Here is a 15079-nt window from a genome sequence, read left to right as displayed (position 1 = left end):
CTCATCGGCTAGCTTGAATCCAGGAAAAGGGTTGTCCAAGCGACGCAGAAGCATCTAGGTGTCTTTAAATGCATTTCCGCAACTTCTTCAGCCAATCAGGGTCACTGCGAATGCGGTGCAGAACCTGCGCCACCATGCCTGCGGCCTTTGCTGCATCAATTCCCGATACCCAACGCGTTGGGCATGATCGTGAGCGTTTAGAGGCTTCAATAGGCTTAACATCGTCTAGAGGTGTGCCATTGATGCAGTTCTGATTGATTTGAATACTGACGGGTGTTACCGACAGCCTTAAAAAATTGAGTTGTACATTGGCTAGATCAATGCTGAGATGTCTACTCACGCCTCACGAATGACGGTGAGGAAAGCCGAGATTTCGGCAGCTTTCAACTTCGGAGACAGCAACTTTCCGATTTTTCATTTGTCTGGAATTGAGCGTGACTTCGCTTAAGGCGAACAAGGCAACCGCGCTAATGTTTATTGCGACGAACGGGATTCTTCCACGACATTTCTGAAATTGACACGCATGCTCGATTAGCATATGTCAGCTTTCTTCCGATGCTGCTATTTGTTACTGTGACACCCCATGACACCTTGAACTTGCGCCCTCTATCAGTTACCAATAAACTCTAGGTCCACAGGAGACTTTCTGTCATGTCAATACTATGCACGAGTCTGGCGCCGCTTATCTTGGTTGTTTGGAGAGGGGGGGGGGGTTCGATTACATAGCCTCCAATAAGAATCACATTGGCAAGCACTGCTCTTAGGTACCTATGAGGCATTGTTTTGATCAATGTTGGCCAGCACTTCGTCTTGTGATAGAGTGTCGAGCGTTGGTGGGTGTTGGCCTGCATCATGGCACAAGTGGAGGAACCCGGGCAGAAATTCCCTGAACGTGGAAGCAGCGCAACCATCGGGAACTTGCATGGTTAGACATCGGCAGGCCCGGGGTGATAGGCAAATGGCCGAATGCATGATGCCACGCCATCCATCTCGCAGACGCCCGAAGTACATGTATGCAGTTTTCATGTACCAATTGAGATGAATTAGCTACCTTACGGCAAAGGGGCATTGTAGAATGCACACTGCAGGTCAGTCAAGAAGGGACATATCAAGACTGGCAACTTTGCCTTGAGACCGCCGGACCCACGCCCACCACCTGCGGGATCGGCCGAAGGCTAGCGTAGCGCCACTTAGACATGTGGGCACATAAGGTCACTTCATCCGATGTCTTTCGCCGGTCTACTCTATTTGAACAACCCCTCCAAGTAACTGAGATATCGTGCGCGGAAAAAATTCATCAAAAGCAATAGTGCACTTGGAGTTCCTTGGGTGCGGAGTTTTCCTGTTGCGTTGATTTAGGAGAGTGTGCTTTTGAGGGAAAGTTCGCTCCGAGACTCCCCGCTCGTCGCTCATGAGATCCCTGCTCCCCCAACCATTGAAGCTTCACCCACCCTGCTTGATTTCACCCCGCTTAATTCCACCACCTGCTTAAGTCCACCCTGCTTCATCCTCTTGCATTTTGTTTCCACTATGTTGGCGCATTGCATGTGTAAGGTGAATTACCTGAGTATATGTACTAAGTACCCATACTACAGGTGAGATTTGGTATCATCAGTACATAAGTCAACACCTAGGCCATGAGGAGGCATGTGATCTCGTGAATGCTGCACGGACATGAATATCCTGATACCTGGCCCGAAAGAAGTCAGAACGTTAAGCAAGTAGTGGGGAGATCGGATTTGCAATGGCATACCTTATTGCGCTCAAATTCTAACTTTTGAAACCGGGCAGTAAGCGCAGCGCGGATAATGACATGCGGCGCAGCTCTCATGCCGGATAGGGTTGCCACTTTGACCACAACGGCACTATTTGCTGTGAGTATTGTCCATCATAATTATTCGAGACGACTAACACAGCTCCAAAGATAAACTTGCTTCCTTTTCGGTCCTCTTTGGGAGATCCCAGCCCACAGCCAGCCCGTGCCGCCAGGGTCGTCCACGTCTAGGGGTCTTGCGTTCTCAGGAGGAGATTGGCTGGGCGTCAAAAGTATCCACGATTCAGCATCGTTGATGATTCTGTAGCTGGATGTATTGTCAAGCGAGAGGTCGGCGATGTCGAAAACAATTTCATTGCTAGGTACGGTATTATTGTCATGGCCTTCCCGACATGAACATCCTTGGGCACATTGACATAGGATCGCGCAAGGGTCTTCTTGCCCATAACCTGAGGCAGGTGCGGGCACGGGCCCTGCTCCAACAGCAGACGAGCCGTTCCTGATCACGATTGGGGGTGTCAGTTATCGGATGGCTGGCAAGGATTGGCGAGCAATCTTACACAGATATCAACGAGTTCTCAGCATTCTTGATGTTCTGCATCTTCGATCTTTCGACCGGCGACTTCCTTACAGTGTCTTGATGGGTATAGAAAATAATCGGTCACCGGCGGAAGAATGAGATCGGAATTCTGAAAATACTTTTGGTGAAAAAGAATTGTGCGCGTGTCGAAATGGAACAGCAATGGAAATGGAGAGTGCTGTTTCATTGGCCCAGGGCCAATCTAATGCTGGTGGGAGAGACCTGCATCCTGCATTAGGCGATCAGCACAATGAATGTAAACCAACGGGGATGGTTCTTATAGATTTACAACGAGTAAGGTAACGTTCCCCCACAAACTCTTTTATAAAGTTCATGCATGTTGGGATGTTGGGGCAAGCGCAGCGCTTCAAGCTTTCATGGAATAGGCCCTTTCTTCATCACATTATGGCCTGATAAACTCAGGCTTTAAGCGGAAATAAAAAAGGTTGAGGAGTGTTCACCATGGCCATATCGCCGAATCGACTGGACATTCATACAAGCAAGGAAGCTCTTGTGTACAGTAGAATCTGGGGCTTCTGATTGTTCAAACTACCCAGGGGCGTTTGAAACTTAGGAGTTGATTCTCAAATAGCGATGCCTTCTACGTATGTGTTTCGAACAACGAGTATTTGTTGAGCATCCCGTTGGCTTTTCATGGCTATCAGTAGGACGAGATCGAGATCCTGCGATCAACACTATGAGTATGGTGATACCCGTGCCAAGATTCAAGTGCTAGCAAACATGGTCTAGGGTCATTTGACTGAATGTCGCGGAATGTGAACTCTGTCATAACACTGCACGACCTAAATTTACCTAGTAACAACCCCTGGACGACTTTGCTAGGGTAACTTGAGAGCTATCCCATTGATTGTTACGGCATCACCATAACCTATGGAGGGCAAGACACTTTTCGAGATCTTTTCTGCTAAGCCTTCTTTGCCACCCAAGACTGAGCCAGGTAAGTATTAGCCGTGAGTGCTTTGGAATCAAACCCATACAATGCTTTCTTGCCCCTAACCTTCTCGCCTCGCAGTGTTACTCCTCCACAGGCCTTTTCAGATTCCAGGAATTCAAACCCAATACTCTTCGTGACTTCAACGATTTCGTCCAGCGAAAGTTGAACAAACGGGCCGGTACCCCAAAGCAAGGGCCCGCAATTGACCCAATGGCCACCCGTTCTCAGGAGAGAGTGTATGGTGTCCAGGTATGTCATAAAGTTCCTTGCCGTGTCGATGAAGAAATGTGTGACTATCACGTCGTATTCTACTTCCTGGTATTTAAAAATGGACGTGAAGTCGCCCTCAACCAGAAGTACTGCGCTCGCATTTACCAGCTTATCTGGAAACGAGACTGGCCGAAGCATGTCTGCTGTGGTTGCATGATGTGACCAACTATCCACGAAAGGATGAAATGATCTCATCTCGGCCTCTTGGTGAGTTTCTAAGAATCGGTATGCAAGATTCATGAAAGATGACCACTCGTTCATTGTGACCTCAAACCCGCCCAAGGAGGCGACTTCATGGGCTAAACGACCAATTCCTGAACCTGGGAAAAAAGCCCGAATGTTTGTGCGGGACTTTTCAGGGAAGAGAGACTGTAGGGTATCGAGAATGCAGGGGAAAGCATCCTCCCGCTCCCCCTGGCCAGCGGTTGACCAGTCACGGACAAAGTGCTTCAACGCCTGAGAGACGCTGACCTTTTCGGCCAGTTGACCCGCTTTGTCCTTCGCTTTGCTGTGCTGCATGAGCTCCTCATGCGAGAGTCCGTAATAGTCGAGAGCAGTGTCGACGATGCCGTCGCACAGTTCTTGGTTGACGCTAATGAGCTGTTCTACTTGGTCAAACCTTTTCGAGTAGCCAATTGCCTTCTCTAGTAACTGAAGCTTGTTAGTGTGTGGTTCATTCTTGGCTTTTTGATCCCCTCGCTCACTTTCTCCTGTGCTTTGGTGACGTGCTTGTACAATCCCCTCAAACGATCGAGTTCTGTCATCTGTCTCGACTTGTACCTGGAGAACCCGAAAAGAGCCTCCAATAATCGATGGCGAGGGTGGTTTGTATCCCATTTTCCGTGATGCTTGCTCATCCGCTTCAGAAGACTCTTCTTCTCTTGTTCATGGAGAGGACTAGGCTTTTTTGGGACATCCTCCACAGTGATAATTATTTCATGGATCTCAGTGAAGGATTGATCGGGAATCTGCAGCTCTTGGTCAGTTATCTATGCTGTTTGACAAACACCACACACGGATACTGTGCATTGGAGTGACCCCTTACCGTTCCTAGGATCTTTTCCGCAAACGACCCATCGTCCAAAACAATTGCATTGTCTCCGACGTCCCGAGTGCTGTCTATATCAGCGCTTACAGAATGGATACTATAGGCGAGACTGAAGGCAGCCCGTATAAAAGTGTGAGACAGCTTCATGGCAGCAGGTAGCGCTAACCGTAATGTAGTGAGCTTGCTAGGGGTGGGGCTTGGTATGGCTCGCCGGTTTCAAAAGCAGTGCAGAAAAACAAGCAGATTGCTTCAATTTCGGTTCCAATCCGACGGGAGCAAAGTCAATGGCCGCTGTTTTTCTGTCGGTGAGAAGGAGGGAAAGGTTCTTCCCTCATTTGATCTGAGGATGAGGAGAATTCTGCAAATGACCGTAGTCACGATTGTGAGTACCTTGATAGATGCCAAGATATGAATGTGGATACACCAAACTCGTGAGATTTCGCATCGCATTCATGTACAAGAGATCTGATGTCTATTCCCATCAGGATCTTACTCCATCTCTAGGTCCCGCTATAAACTCCTTGCTGTCATTGTGTCCCATTATGCGTGACCATTAGTTCCATTGGTGAGCTTCCCATTCGCTGTTACCGCGTCCTCCTTCAAATACTCATTCAGACGATCGCGCGTCTTGCAGTTCTCCAACGCAAAGCTAGCAGCCAACTCCTCGAGCTCACCCTCCGTCTTGCCCTTAAAGAGTTCCGCAAACTCCCAGCCAGCATACTCGCTCATCAGACACTCCCGTACCACACGCTCAACCTGCCTATCAAAGTTCCACACCTTGGGGTACTTCTTCTTAAGCAAGTGGGCGGGAATCTGCTTCTTCAACTTCTCGATGAAGGGGGCGTATACTTCATTATCGATAGCACTCTTGTCTGCGCAACCCCAGAAGTCCAGGCCATTCCGTTGCTTCTTCTCAACAAACGGCTGGATGAGGCGCATGTACGGGCTCTCCGGGTCGAGGTAAACCATACCCTGGTATCCAATATCCTTGTACAACCAGATACTCCACGATATGCCATCGAATTCCCGATAAATGGCGAGCTGCTCCTTCAGTAAGGCGAATCGCTTCTCGTTGGTCGCCTCGGCGTTGGGATCCGTCTTCGGGTTCTGATAGACGGGGCCCCACTCGCCGTTCCAAATGGGCACGCCGGCCTCTTGCATGAATTCCACCTTGCGCTTCAGACTTGTGCGCAGCTTCTCCTTCTGCTCGGATGTGCCGTCGTACTGCTCGGGAAGGGGGAAACCCATCATGCTGTAGTCATGACAGCTGTAGACGCTATTGGGTAGTGTCTTTTCTGGTGAGAAGGCGGAGAAGTCCATGGCGTAGGTGTTGCCGTCCAGGAAGAGGATGTGATCGGGATCAATGGCGCGGATCGCCTTCTCGGCGCGCTCGTACCATGCGATGAGGCGGGTGTGCTCAGGGTCTGCTGGCTCGTTGAGGGGGTTGTATCCTGCAATGACCTTGTTGCCAGCGTAGTGACGGGCAAGGGCCTCCCATAATTGGATTGCGCGATCCTGGAAGTCCTTGAACTCCCAGAACAGTGCTCTGCTGATGCCCGAGTCGCTGTGCCAGTCCTGGTTCTGTCCACCTTGCACGGCATGCAGGTCAAGAATGACATAAATGTTGTACTTAGCGCAAATATTGACGAGGCGATCGAGAAGATCAAAGCCGGACTGCTTGATCACGCTCGGATTGTCGTCGTCCTGGAAATGACGGTAGTTGAAAGGTATCCTCAAGCAATTGAGACCCAATTGTGCGTACAAGGCGGCATCGGCCTCTGTAAAAAAGTGGTGGATGAGACGGTTGAAGAAAAAGTCGGCTTTCTCCTTGCCTAGGACTTCTTCCAGGGCAGCACGGTGTTCAAACTCGTGACCGGCGTATCCGGTGATGAAGTTCTCCATGTTGAGCATGCCACCGAGACCAGCGCCCTTGAGGATTACTTCATTGTCTCTCTCGTCGACAATTTTGGTTCCCTTGACGCGTAGCATCGTGAGAGGAGGGTTAGATGTGGCGGGCGTCATTGTGAGCGGGTGCGGGGTTCTAGCTTAAGGGGTATGTCGTTGCTGATTGTCAGTCTTTCTGAGGACGGTTCTTTATACCCATCAGCATCGTGACCAAGACCATTTAGTGGACCAAAGTGATAGTCGTCGCCCAATCATGCCATCCTATCGAGGCTCTGTTCTGCTGTCATCGCGCATAGCTAGGTGAGCGTCCGGCATTGCCCCTCATGGTCTTAAAAGCGACACTCCGCGAAGGTGGGGTAGTGTGGAGCCTGGCTCAAGACACATCCTCCATCTTATCCCGCATGTGAATCAACCCGACTGGTTCAGCTAGAGTCTGGGGTACAGCGATTTGCGCATGACTGGGAACTAGGCTTTGGCCGATGAGACGCCGGGAGCTGCTTGATGGCGTTCTTGGAGGTCTTCATTCTGTGCCGAACAAGTTAAATCATGGCATCTCCATAACAATATTCATTGCTTCCGGTTTCATGTCGTGTTAAGCGGAGTATCGATCGAGTTGTATTCAGCCTGAATGAATCGGTGTAGTATTACCGGTAGTCAGCTTTCAGGCCCTTGATAGACGAAGAATGCAGCCATCATGTCCGGCAACTAGCTTCGACTAGACCCGTAAACGATAAGCCGGCGGAGATGGTACCGAAAAAATCCTATATGCCTTCTCCAAAACGCGACGCACAAGCTCCATCTCGCGAGTCTCGCACTCCCAAAATGCGAGTAGGTCAATCACCTCTCCCACGGCGCCATACCAGCCAGTTGGTAAGAAGGTTCCGCCATCAGAACCGCTAGACTGGGTGAGTAATGCTGCCGCTACCAACGCAAGTGCGCTACGCGAGCAGGAACGCATCATGGGCAACGTTCCATGGTGGCGATGCCTGTACCCTAGGCGATTGATGGCGAGTCGATAAAGGTGGTTTTCGAGACCCTTTTTCGCTAATCCCTCCAGATTGGGAGTAAGAGCTTCGCCGGAAAAATCGGGATTCGCCCCAAAGGCATCGAGGAAAGCGGTGGTAAACGGCCAGTAAATCACCTCATAAAGATTCACCGCGTGACCTCGAAGCACGAATCTGCAGACATCGTCCTCTTCCGGAGGCTCGGCGAATAAAAGACTCGGAGGAAGCGAGCTTATCCACTCCTGTGCCTGTTCCTCGTACTGCGGGACTGCCGCGGCCATTGCCGCGAGGTATGCCTGGCGCGTGGGATGTTGTTTCTGAAGGCCCACCATCTCGGCACTAATCCGAGAGGCAAGCCTTCTGAGAGAGATCTCGGCCAGGTAGAAGTACCAGGACGTTCTCTCGCGAGCCAGACGCGGATCCGTTGCAGTCTCAACTTCTGCCCTAGGAGCTGGCGGCGTCGGGAAGAAGGGCGGGTAAAATGCCAACTCCTGGTCGCTTAGGGAAAAGTCCGGGAGGTAAAGATCCCCTCGCATCTCTCGCTCTGATTTCCATGAGGACCAGTAAACAGCCTGCTGCAGAGTGTCGATGGAATAATTCTGAGACTCATGGCCCGACTCGACGCTGATGTGGTAGCGTTGTTGGGCTTCAGGGGTAAGAAAAGAAAATTGTTGGCAGCTAGCCAGTGCCTGCACGAAGTACCTCCACGCCTTAACAGGCTGGAATACGCACATCATGTAGACCCCTGAAAGAAACAGACATTGAGCCGCAATAATGTCATCTGACGATAGCAAGATACCTAGTCGCTTCTGCGCAGCCTGGAAGAAAGCTTGAGCATCGCTGTGGGCTGCGGAGCCCAGCATTGTCTCTTGACTAGGGCCAAAAGCTGTGGCTAAAGACCCCAGTGCGCAGATCAGGAGAGACAGACAGGACTCGGCTGACCAGTTGATTCCTTCAAGTACCGTATGTGAAACCATTTTTCGAGTTGCTGTCTCGTCAAGGATCGGGTTTTTGACGTGGACGTAACTGAAGAAATTGTCGAGCAGGTCGTTGATGCGCCGTGGTTCCAGGTCGAGAGCGCCAATTAGAGACATTGGAGAATTTGCAGCTACTGAGACATGATCAACATGCAAAGCCGTGTCTCCGGCCTCAATTCCGTTGGCGAGCTCCTCAAAGATGGCCCATGACATGACATGTTCTGGCCTCGGAGGCAGAATCATACCCATCAGGATAAGAGGCCCCACAGGAGGTGCTTCTACCCGATGCTCGACCAAGGCCTCGACCACTCGTGTCTTGTTGCTCGGCAGTCCATCGACTGTGACCGATCTCATCATCTCCTCTAGATCATCGAGACGTTCCAAAATCTTGAGACTCGCTGGGTCGAAACTAGACAAGTCGACGGGCGACTGGATGCAAGTAGCTCCAACCTTGAGGCAAAAAGAGCATGCCGGCTTAAGATTATCGCATTTCGTCCTCCGAGCCCGACATACTTGGCATGCCCTGACGGCTCTCTTACGCTGGTAGAATGCGGTTCCGCGGGCTGCAGGCCGGGTGTTGGTCTTAGACGTGGACTGTTCCGGCCGACTACGGTCTGGCTCTGGCTCGTCTATGGTTGACGGCACGTGGCTGTCCGGGGCAGATGGGTCTGCCATTAAGAAACGGGATGGTTCCAGGCGCCCAATGGCTCAAATGTGTGGGGGATAAACAATACTAATTCTGGGAGACGGTTTGTGGGTTGTGATGAGAGGTCGGATGAGGTGGAAAGCTGGAGAAAAGAAGGGGGAACTTGTCGCGGAATGTCGCTTTTAATGTTCTTTCCTTCGCCGTCTGGACATTCTTGCCGGGCTAGCCCGAAATGGATTGCGGGGAAAGTCCGGGGCTCCACACCAACCCGAGGATACGTACTGTCGTTCCACACTCTCGGATTTTCGAACGCGGTGGTCTCGGCCCAACACGGAGGCGCGTGGACTGATTTTCTTCACGAGCCATTCTCAGCCTTTGCCAGATTGGGCGTTGGTTCGCCTAGCTGTGGCTTGATCAGTCGCGGAATGTCGCTCTTACGCCGCCTGTCTTGTTTTTCTTGAACAAGGGGTTCAGCAGGAGCTATCCGAATGACCTCAACACAGGTTGCTTGGGACTATACCGCCATCACGAATAGGATGATCCAACAACCTGACTGCCGGTAATGAGTAGCCGGCAGAGGATATAACCTCCAAGACTTCCCCGGATTCCTGTTGATCGTCTTTTTGTTCTCCAGTCTCCGCAACTCCTCGACCCTGGTCACCCATCCTCAGTTTCCACATCGAGTCATAGTCGAAGTTTGTCACATTTCGTGACAACTCCCAGCAAGCATGGCAGAGAAGAACGACGTCTCGGATCACTTGGAAGCAAGTGTTTCCCATCATGATGCCAAAGGGATGGCTGTCGGCGCAACCAACCAGCAGGAGCACGATCTTACTGTTCGAGAAGTCTTCAAGAACCACAAAGCCATTGTCTGGTGGTGTTTCTACTGGGCCATGGCGGCCATTGGATGGTAAGCTATCCAGGAAGGCTTCGAAAAGTTGCAATTGGCTGACTATACGACTCCTAGGGGTTTTGACGCTCAGATCAACGGCGCCATGATTTCCGTGGCATCCTTCAGGAGGGACTTTGGGTACGAATTTAATATTCACTCTTACGCAAGACTTCAACATCGCAAAGGTGCAAAGACTGACTGAAGACTTTACAGATATGTCCTCGACGGCGAAGCGATTCTCCCTGCGGATTGGCAGTCAGCCTTCAACATCATTAGCACCGTCGGCCAGTTCTTCGGAGGGTTTGCCTGCAGTTGGCTAGCAGATAGAATCGGACGCAAAAACTCCCTCCTAATCGGCGTCGTCATCTGCACCGGCGGCTGCGTCGGCGAGATTCTTTCAGATACCAAAGCAGCTTTCCTCTGTTCCAAGCTAATCCTCGGTCTGGGACTCGGTTTCTACCTCACTCTTGCGCCCCTCACATGCAGTGAGCTGGCCCCTGTTGCCCTTCGAGGATACGCCACGGCTGGCGTCAACTTAGGCATCGCCATCGGCCAACTTTTGTCCAATGCCGTAGTCAAGGCCTTTGGAGAACGATCCGACCGCTGGGCCTACCGCGGACCCTTCGCCACCCAGCTCTTCTTCGTCCTCTTCCTCGCCATTTTCTTGCCTTTCACTCCCGAGACCCCCTGGTACCTTGCCCGAAAAGACAAGCTTGAGCAAGCAGCAAAGTCACTCAAGAAGCTATATGGACAGAATTACGATGTCAACGCTAGGCTCTCTGGCATTGTGGCCACGATTGAGGAGGAGAATTCGAACCAAACACACGAGCTTGGATTTGTCGACTGCTTCAAGGGCACCAACCTTCTTCGGACAGGCATCTCGACTGGCGTCTTCCTTTGCCAGCACTTGGTAAGTATCTCCTGGCCTGGAAGTTCTCGACTCTTTGCTAACTCTACACAAGGTCGGTATTATCTTTGTTCTCGGATACTCGACATACTTCTTCCAGCTCGCCGGTCTTGACGTCTCGAAATCCTTCGATCTCGGTGTGGGCGTCACAGCTTGCGGCGTCCTCGGAAATATCGTCAGTTGGTTCGTCATCGAGACCTTTGGCCGCCGGAAGATCTTCCTCTCTGGAATGGGAGCCCTGACAACGCTTCTCCTGCTCATTGGCATCATGGACGTCGTCCCTACGGACGCCGCGAAGTGGGTGCAAGCCGCCTGCACCGTCATCTATGCTTTTGTGTACTTCATGACCATTGGTGCCATGGCTTTTGCCATCCTCGGCGAGGCTTCCAGCTCTGTTCTACGCGCGAAGACTATGGCTCTCGCTACCGCTACCCAAGCAATTTGTGGCTTGGCGATGAATTTCGCGATTCCTTACATGGTCAATCCCGATGAGGGCAACTTAAAGGGCAAGGTTGGATTCATCTTTGGTGGTCTGGCGTTGATTGGAACTGTGGGAAGCTTCTTCTACGTCCCTGAACTCAAGGGCAAGACCTTTGATGAGATCGACCGTCTCTTCGTGGCGAAGGTGCCACCAAGAAGGATGGGAAAGATGTAAGCTAGTTATTGGACAGGGAATCATAGGTACATATAATTGTCATTGAATTATGGCGGTAGATCGACATACAATGTAAAGTGCTTAAAGCACAATTATACCAGTTTGAACCCTTGTCACCCCCTGAAAGAGGCTTCCTTCTATCTGATTTATGTGACATTAAACGTGCACGTGCATTGCAGCTCGGCTGCAAATACCTTTAGCGTTTAGGCTGCCCTTCTGTTCCTGGCCAGGTAGGCCCAGGGCTCTAGAAAAGACGCGCTTGATCTTCTACGCAGAACATGGCGTTCATTCTACTTTCTCGGTGAAGGCTGGTCATACTCGGCAATGTAGAAGATCAAGTCATCCGGCTGGATCCCGTCCGAGTCCTCCAAACTCGAAACATACGCTCCAGTGACGTCCTTGCCCTCCATACTGTTCCACTCCCAGCACATCTTATGAATGTGCCAGTAGAACGGGTTGTTGGAAATCTGCTCCCATCCAATCTGGCCCATGTCGATCTGGAAGCTCGTCTTGGGCCCGACGCCGCGCACCTGCCGGGCCTGCGCGATCGAGTTCATCGCTCTGAACTCCATGACGTCGACGAATTGAACAGAGTCGAGGTCGGACAGCCACTTTCCTGCCCGGCTCCAGACGCGGGCGATGATGTCACGCAGGGTCATACCGTTCTCGTCAAAGCCGTTGGCGACATAGTCGACCTTGATGCGGTTGCCGGCGATGCGGAACTCGTTGATTTTGGAGCCGCCAGACGACACTACCCACGTGTCGTCGCTGTTGGTGACGCTGTAGCCGGCGTCGTCGAGCTCGTCGCAGTGTCCGAGAGACAGGAGGCCGCAGAGGACTGCGAGGCAGTAATGGAGGATAGACCGCATGTCTGGAAAGAGCAAGAATGGGTGGCCGAATGAGTGTGAGGGTAGAGAGCAGATGCTTCTGGGAGGAATTGAAGATGCGTGAGACCCTAGACTCGAAGCTGGCCCATTGTCAGGTGCTTAAGTACTTTAGGAAACGCATCAAGAGTAAACGTTATGTCTACCAACTTTTAGCATTCCTTGACATAGGAACAGCCCCAAAGCTGCCGCTTAGAAGGTTGGTATCCAGCACGTTGAATCCAAAACCTGAAATACGAATGGAGCATACGGGGAGTTATGACACAGAGAATAGCCCCGGAAAGTCAAAATTTGCCTGGGAATCGGTCTCTCCGTCCGCGAAACCGAAAATCGAGGCGTTCGAGCGTCACGTATTGACTTTTGTCGAACGGTCGGTGGGGTCTAGAAGCCGAGAGCGTCGGCAGTCATTTCATTCTAACTTCTCGCAACGATGTTGACAGTCGACCAAGTAAGTAGGCTTCCAATACAGACTTTACCGTCAAATTTGCGCTAGCGCACGGAGGTGCCGTTCGTAGCCACTAAGGTTGTTCTATGCATGGAACTGAGTGAATGTTCTATTTTACTTCCGCGCAGGACGAACGCCCGTGTACAAGATCATCAACTGGACCGAGCTGAGAGCGACTGGGGCTACTGCGAGCCTACGAGGAACGGCCGCGCACTTGTATTAACTTTCTCGGCCATACTATAAGTACAACCATGTATTAATTAAGTAAAACTTTCCAACACTGGGCGTAATATCCCACCCATGATGAAGCACAATTATCGCAAAATTTCTTTTGTCCCCATCCGCCATCGTAAGCCCCGTCTAATCAAACTAGAATACTCGGACGTGAAGGCAATGGCGCAGAGCCTCATCGATACAACCATTCTCAATGGGCCTATAATGGTTCTAGCCATATAAGTAGTCAGATGGGCAATAGGATAGAGACAGTTTGTTGCATTCACTCCTCCATCTACGACGACCTTGAGTGTTTCAAAAATCATTATATTCACACTACTTGCAATAAGTTCAAACGCATCATGCGTTCCTTTTCTACTGTCCTTCTCTTCATTGCCGCCCTGGCCGGCCACTCTGTCGCTCAAAGTTGCAACGACCAATGCGCAGACGTCTTCGCCGTAGCAAGCTCAGAATGCCCACACATCGGCAACACCAAAGAGGACGCCGACACCCTTGACGGCCCGAAGATGAGCTGGAAGAACAACATCTGGTCCACGCGCGGTAAGGACGGCGCCGTGGTTGAGATCGATCCTAGAGCTTGCACTCTGAGAACATTTGGCGGCCGAGACGACTTCTGCGGCATCTGGATCGGCGGCAAGGAGGAACGAGGAAAGGGGAACACTGAGGTTAAGCAGCCGAACGCGCTGTTGCAAATTCCCTTCAATGGTGGCTGCTGCAAGATTGACAAGGAATTCTGCGCGGATGGTGCGATTGACTGGGCGCAGTTGCTGAGGGTGAAGAAGGGGCCGGACGCGTCGTAAGCATTGAAAAGTACTGAACATTGGAGAATTTTCTCGGACGAAAATAATTATTCTGCTGAATTTGAATTCGTGGTTTTCACTCTTTAAAGCACCATTGACATTGGCCAATGAATCATCTTGACTGACTTATACGCTTTTCGCGTCCTCAAAGAATTTACACCCCTTGAGTTTGATCTTTCGCATCTCATTTGGAACATTGGGAACACCAATAATAGTGCTTCACTCAAATCCGTCGCTGTATCGCCTGTGGCAATCTACTAGGTACATATACTGACTTCAAATAACGGTACAATACCTGCCAACAACTAGAACATCTGACTAAGACTGATTAATGTGGCAGGTGCAGGTGGGTCACGTGAGGCAGCTCCTTCACATCTCGGAGCTGCCCCACCTACACCTTGCCCAGATATCCAGCCCAGCCAGCGCTCAGCTTTTCCTATCATCATCATCAGATCCAATACAGTAGTATTGCCTCCACAATTAACGATAAGTATTTGATTGTTGCTCTGTCATAATTTCCCACCGCATGAAAAAAAGGGTGCGGCCCCAATATGCCAAGATGCTGCATTGTCTACACATCAAGATGCGCACGATGGCGGCTAATTGGGCAATACGCACAGCGTGCTACACCACAGCAGACGCAAGGCAGATCCTTATTAATTGCCTGCCCGCCCTGACCACATTGACACTACGGCAACATGGATGCGTTAGCTACAGTTAATCGAAACTCAGGACCAAACCACTCACGCATGTCCAGATCGGCACTGTTCTGATTCGTCTTGGTCCCCGATCTTGGGATTATCCAGGAGACAAATCTAGTGGAAAGTAGGATTTGACTGTGAATCTTCACGTCAACGTCACTCATCTGAAGTTGGTTGTAAATGCGTACTGGTAGAAAAAGACATGGCTAAGGGTCATAATCCCAGAAGTCAGCCTTCTTTGCTAAAGTCCTATCAAACGAAACAGTCAGCTCGGATTCCATGCTTCCGCTTTCCTTAATAAATACCCTGAAGGTATTAGTCGCCTTAAATTCTTGTTTGGGTGTTAGATGACTTACCTTCTCAAATACGCTTCTTTCAAGATCTACTGGAAACATTTGGTTA

The 15079-nt window shown here is 50.8% G+C and overlaps 7 protein-coding genes across 7 annotated transcripts; 3 read left to right on the top strand and 4 right to left on the bottom strand.

Moving 5' to 3' along the window:
• The first annotated feature begins 59 nt into the window (after positions 1 to 59).
• On the top strand, positions 60 to 299 carry BDP81DRAFT_434722 (uncharacterized protein). The gene has a single exon (XM_060590987.1). It carries the CDS (start codon positions 69 to 71, stop codon positions 252 to 254), a length of 186 nt encoding a protein of 61 aa, XP_060441953.1. The 5' UTR covers positions 60 to 68; the 3' UTR covers positions 255 to 299.
• A 2980-nt stretch (positions 300 to 3279) lies between these two features.
• BDP81DRAFT_463540 (N2227-like protein-domain-containing protein) lies at positions 3280 to 4774 on the bottom strand (the record flags this gene model as incomplete). Its single annotated transcript, XM_060594040.1, has 3 exons — positions 3280 to 4230; positions 4284 to 4547; positions 4625 to 4774. 3 exons carry the CDS (start codon positions 4772 to 4774, stop codon positions 3280 to 3282), a joined length of 1365 nt encoding a protein of 454 aa, XP_060441952.1.
• A 136-nt stretch (positions 4775 to 4910) lies between these two features.
• Positions 4911 to 6744, bottom strand: BDP81DRAFT_434718 (glucan 1,3-beta-glucosidase). Its single transcript, XM_060590986.1, has one exon. It carries the CDS (start codon positions 6647 to 6649, stop codon positions 5168 to 5170), a length of 1482 nt encoding a protein of 493 aa, XP_060441951.1. The 5' UTR covers positions 6650 to 6744; the 3' UTR covers positions 4911 to 5167.
• Positions 6745 to 7078: 334 nt separating this feature from the next.
• Positions 7079 to 9270, bottom strand: BDP81DRAFT_434716 (uncharacterized protein). The gene has a single exon (XM_060590985.1). It carries the CDS (start codon positions 9186 to 9188, stop codon positions 7248 to 7250), a length of 1941 nt encoding a protein of 646 aa, XP_060441950.1. The 5' UTR covers positions 9189 to 9270; the 3' UTR covers positions 7079 to 7247.
• Positions 9271 to 9609: 339 nt separating this feature from the next.
• On the top strand, positions 9610 to 11744 carry BDP81DRAFT_434714 (maltose permease). Its single transcript, XM_060590984.1, has 4 exons — positions 9610 to 10069; positions 10127 to 10189; positions 10265 to 10961; positions 11014 to 11744. Exons 1-4 carry the CDS (start codon positions 9888 to 9890, stop codon positions 11611 to 11613), a joined length of 1542 nt encoding a protein of 513 aa, XP_060441949.1. The 5' UTR covers positions 9610 to 9887; the 3' UTR covers positions 11614 to 11744.
• A 159-nt stretch (positions 11745 to 11903) lies between these two features.
• BDP81DRAFT_397238 (uncharacterized protein) lies at positions 11904 to 12482 on the bottom strand (the record flags this gene model as incomplete). Its single annotated transcript, XM_060588290.1, has 1 exon — positions 11904 to 12482. One exon carries the CDS (start codon positions 12480 to 12482, stop codon positions 11904 to 11906), a length of 579 nt encoding a protein of 192 aa, XP_060441948.1.
• Positions 12483 to 13517: 1035 nt separating this feature from the next.
• On the top strand, positions 13518 to 14237 carry BDP81DRAFT_473983 (uncharacterized protein; the record flags this gene model as incomplete). Its single annotated transcript, XM_060594671.1, has 2 exons — positions 13518 to 13972; positions 14192 to 14237. 2 exons carry the CDS (start codon positions 13518 to 13520, stop codon positions 14235 to 14237), a joined length of 501 nt encoding a protein of 166 aa, XP_060441947.1.
• Positions 14238 to 15079: the final 842 nt, after the last annotated feature.

The sequence above is a fragment of the Colletotrichum phormii genome (genome assembly GCF_030913505.1).
Source record: "Colletotrichum phormii strain CBS 102054 chromosome Unknown BDP81scaffold_18, whole genome shotgun sequence".
Taxonomy (NCBI): Eukaryota; Fungi; Ascomycota; class Sordariomycetes; order Glomerellales; family Glomerellaceae; genus Colletotrichum; species Colletotrichum phormii.
Note: the sequence above shows the minus strand (reverse complement) of the source record. Positions and strands in the feature narration are given on the sequence as shown.

What these genes read in the sequence shown, in the direction of transcription:
- BDP81DRAFT_434716 (XM_060590985.1), bottom strand. Translation starts at nt 9,188, where the DNA reads ATGGCAGACCCATCTGCCCCGGACAGCCACGTGCCGTCAACCATAGAC.
- BDP81DRAFT_434718 (XM_060590986.1), bottom strand. Translation starts at nt 6,649, where the DNA reads ATGACGCCCGCCACATCTAACCCTCCTCTCACGATGCTACGCGTCAAG.
- BDP81DRAFT_434714 (XM_060590984.1), top strand. Translation starts at nt 9,888, where the DNA reads ATGGCAGAGAAGAACGACGTCTCGGATCACTTGGAAGCAAGTGTTTCC. An exon ending in GCCATGGCGGCCATTGGATG is followed by an intron (nt 10,070 to 10,126) that starts GTAAGCTATCCA and finishes TACGACTCCTAG; the next exon opens with GGGTTTTGACGCTCAGATCA. An exon ending in TCCTTCAGGAGGGACTTTGG is followed by an intron (nt 10,190 to 10,264) that starts GTACGAATTTAA and finishes AAGACTTTACAG; the next exon opens with ATATGTCCTCGACGGCGAAG.
- BDP81DRAFT_434722 (XM_060590987.1), top strand. Translation starts at nt 69, where the DNA reads ATGCATTTCCGCAACTTCTTCAGCCAATCAGGGTCACTGCGAATGCGG.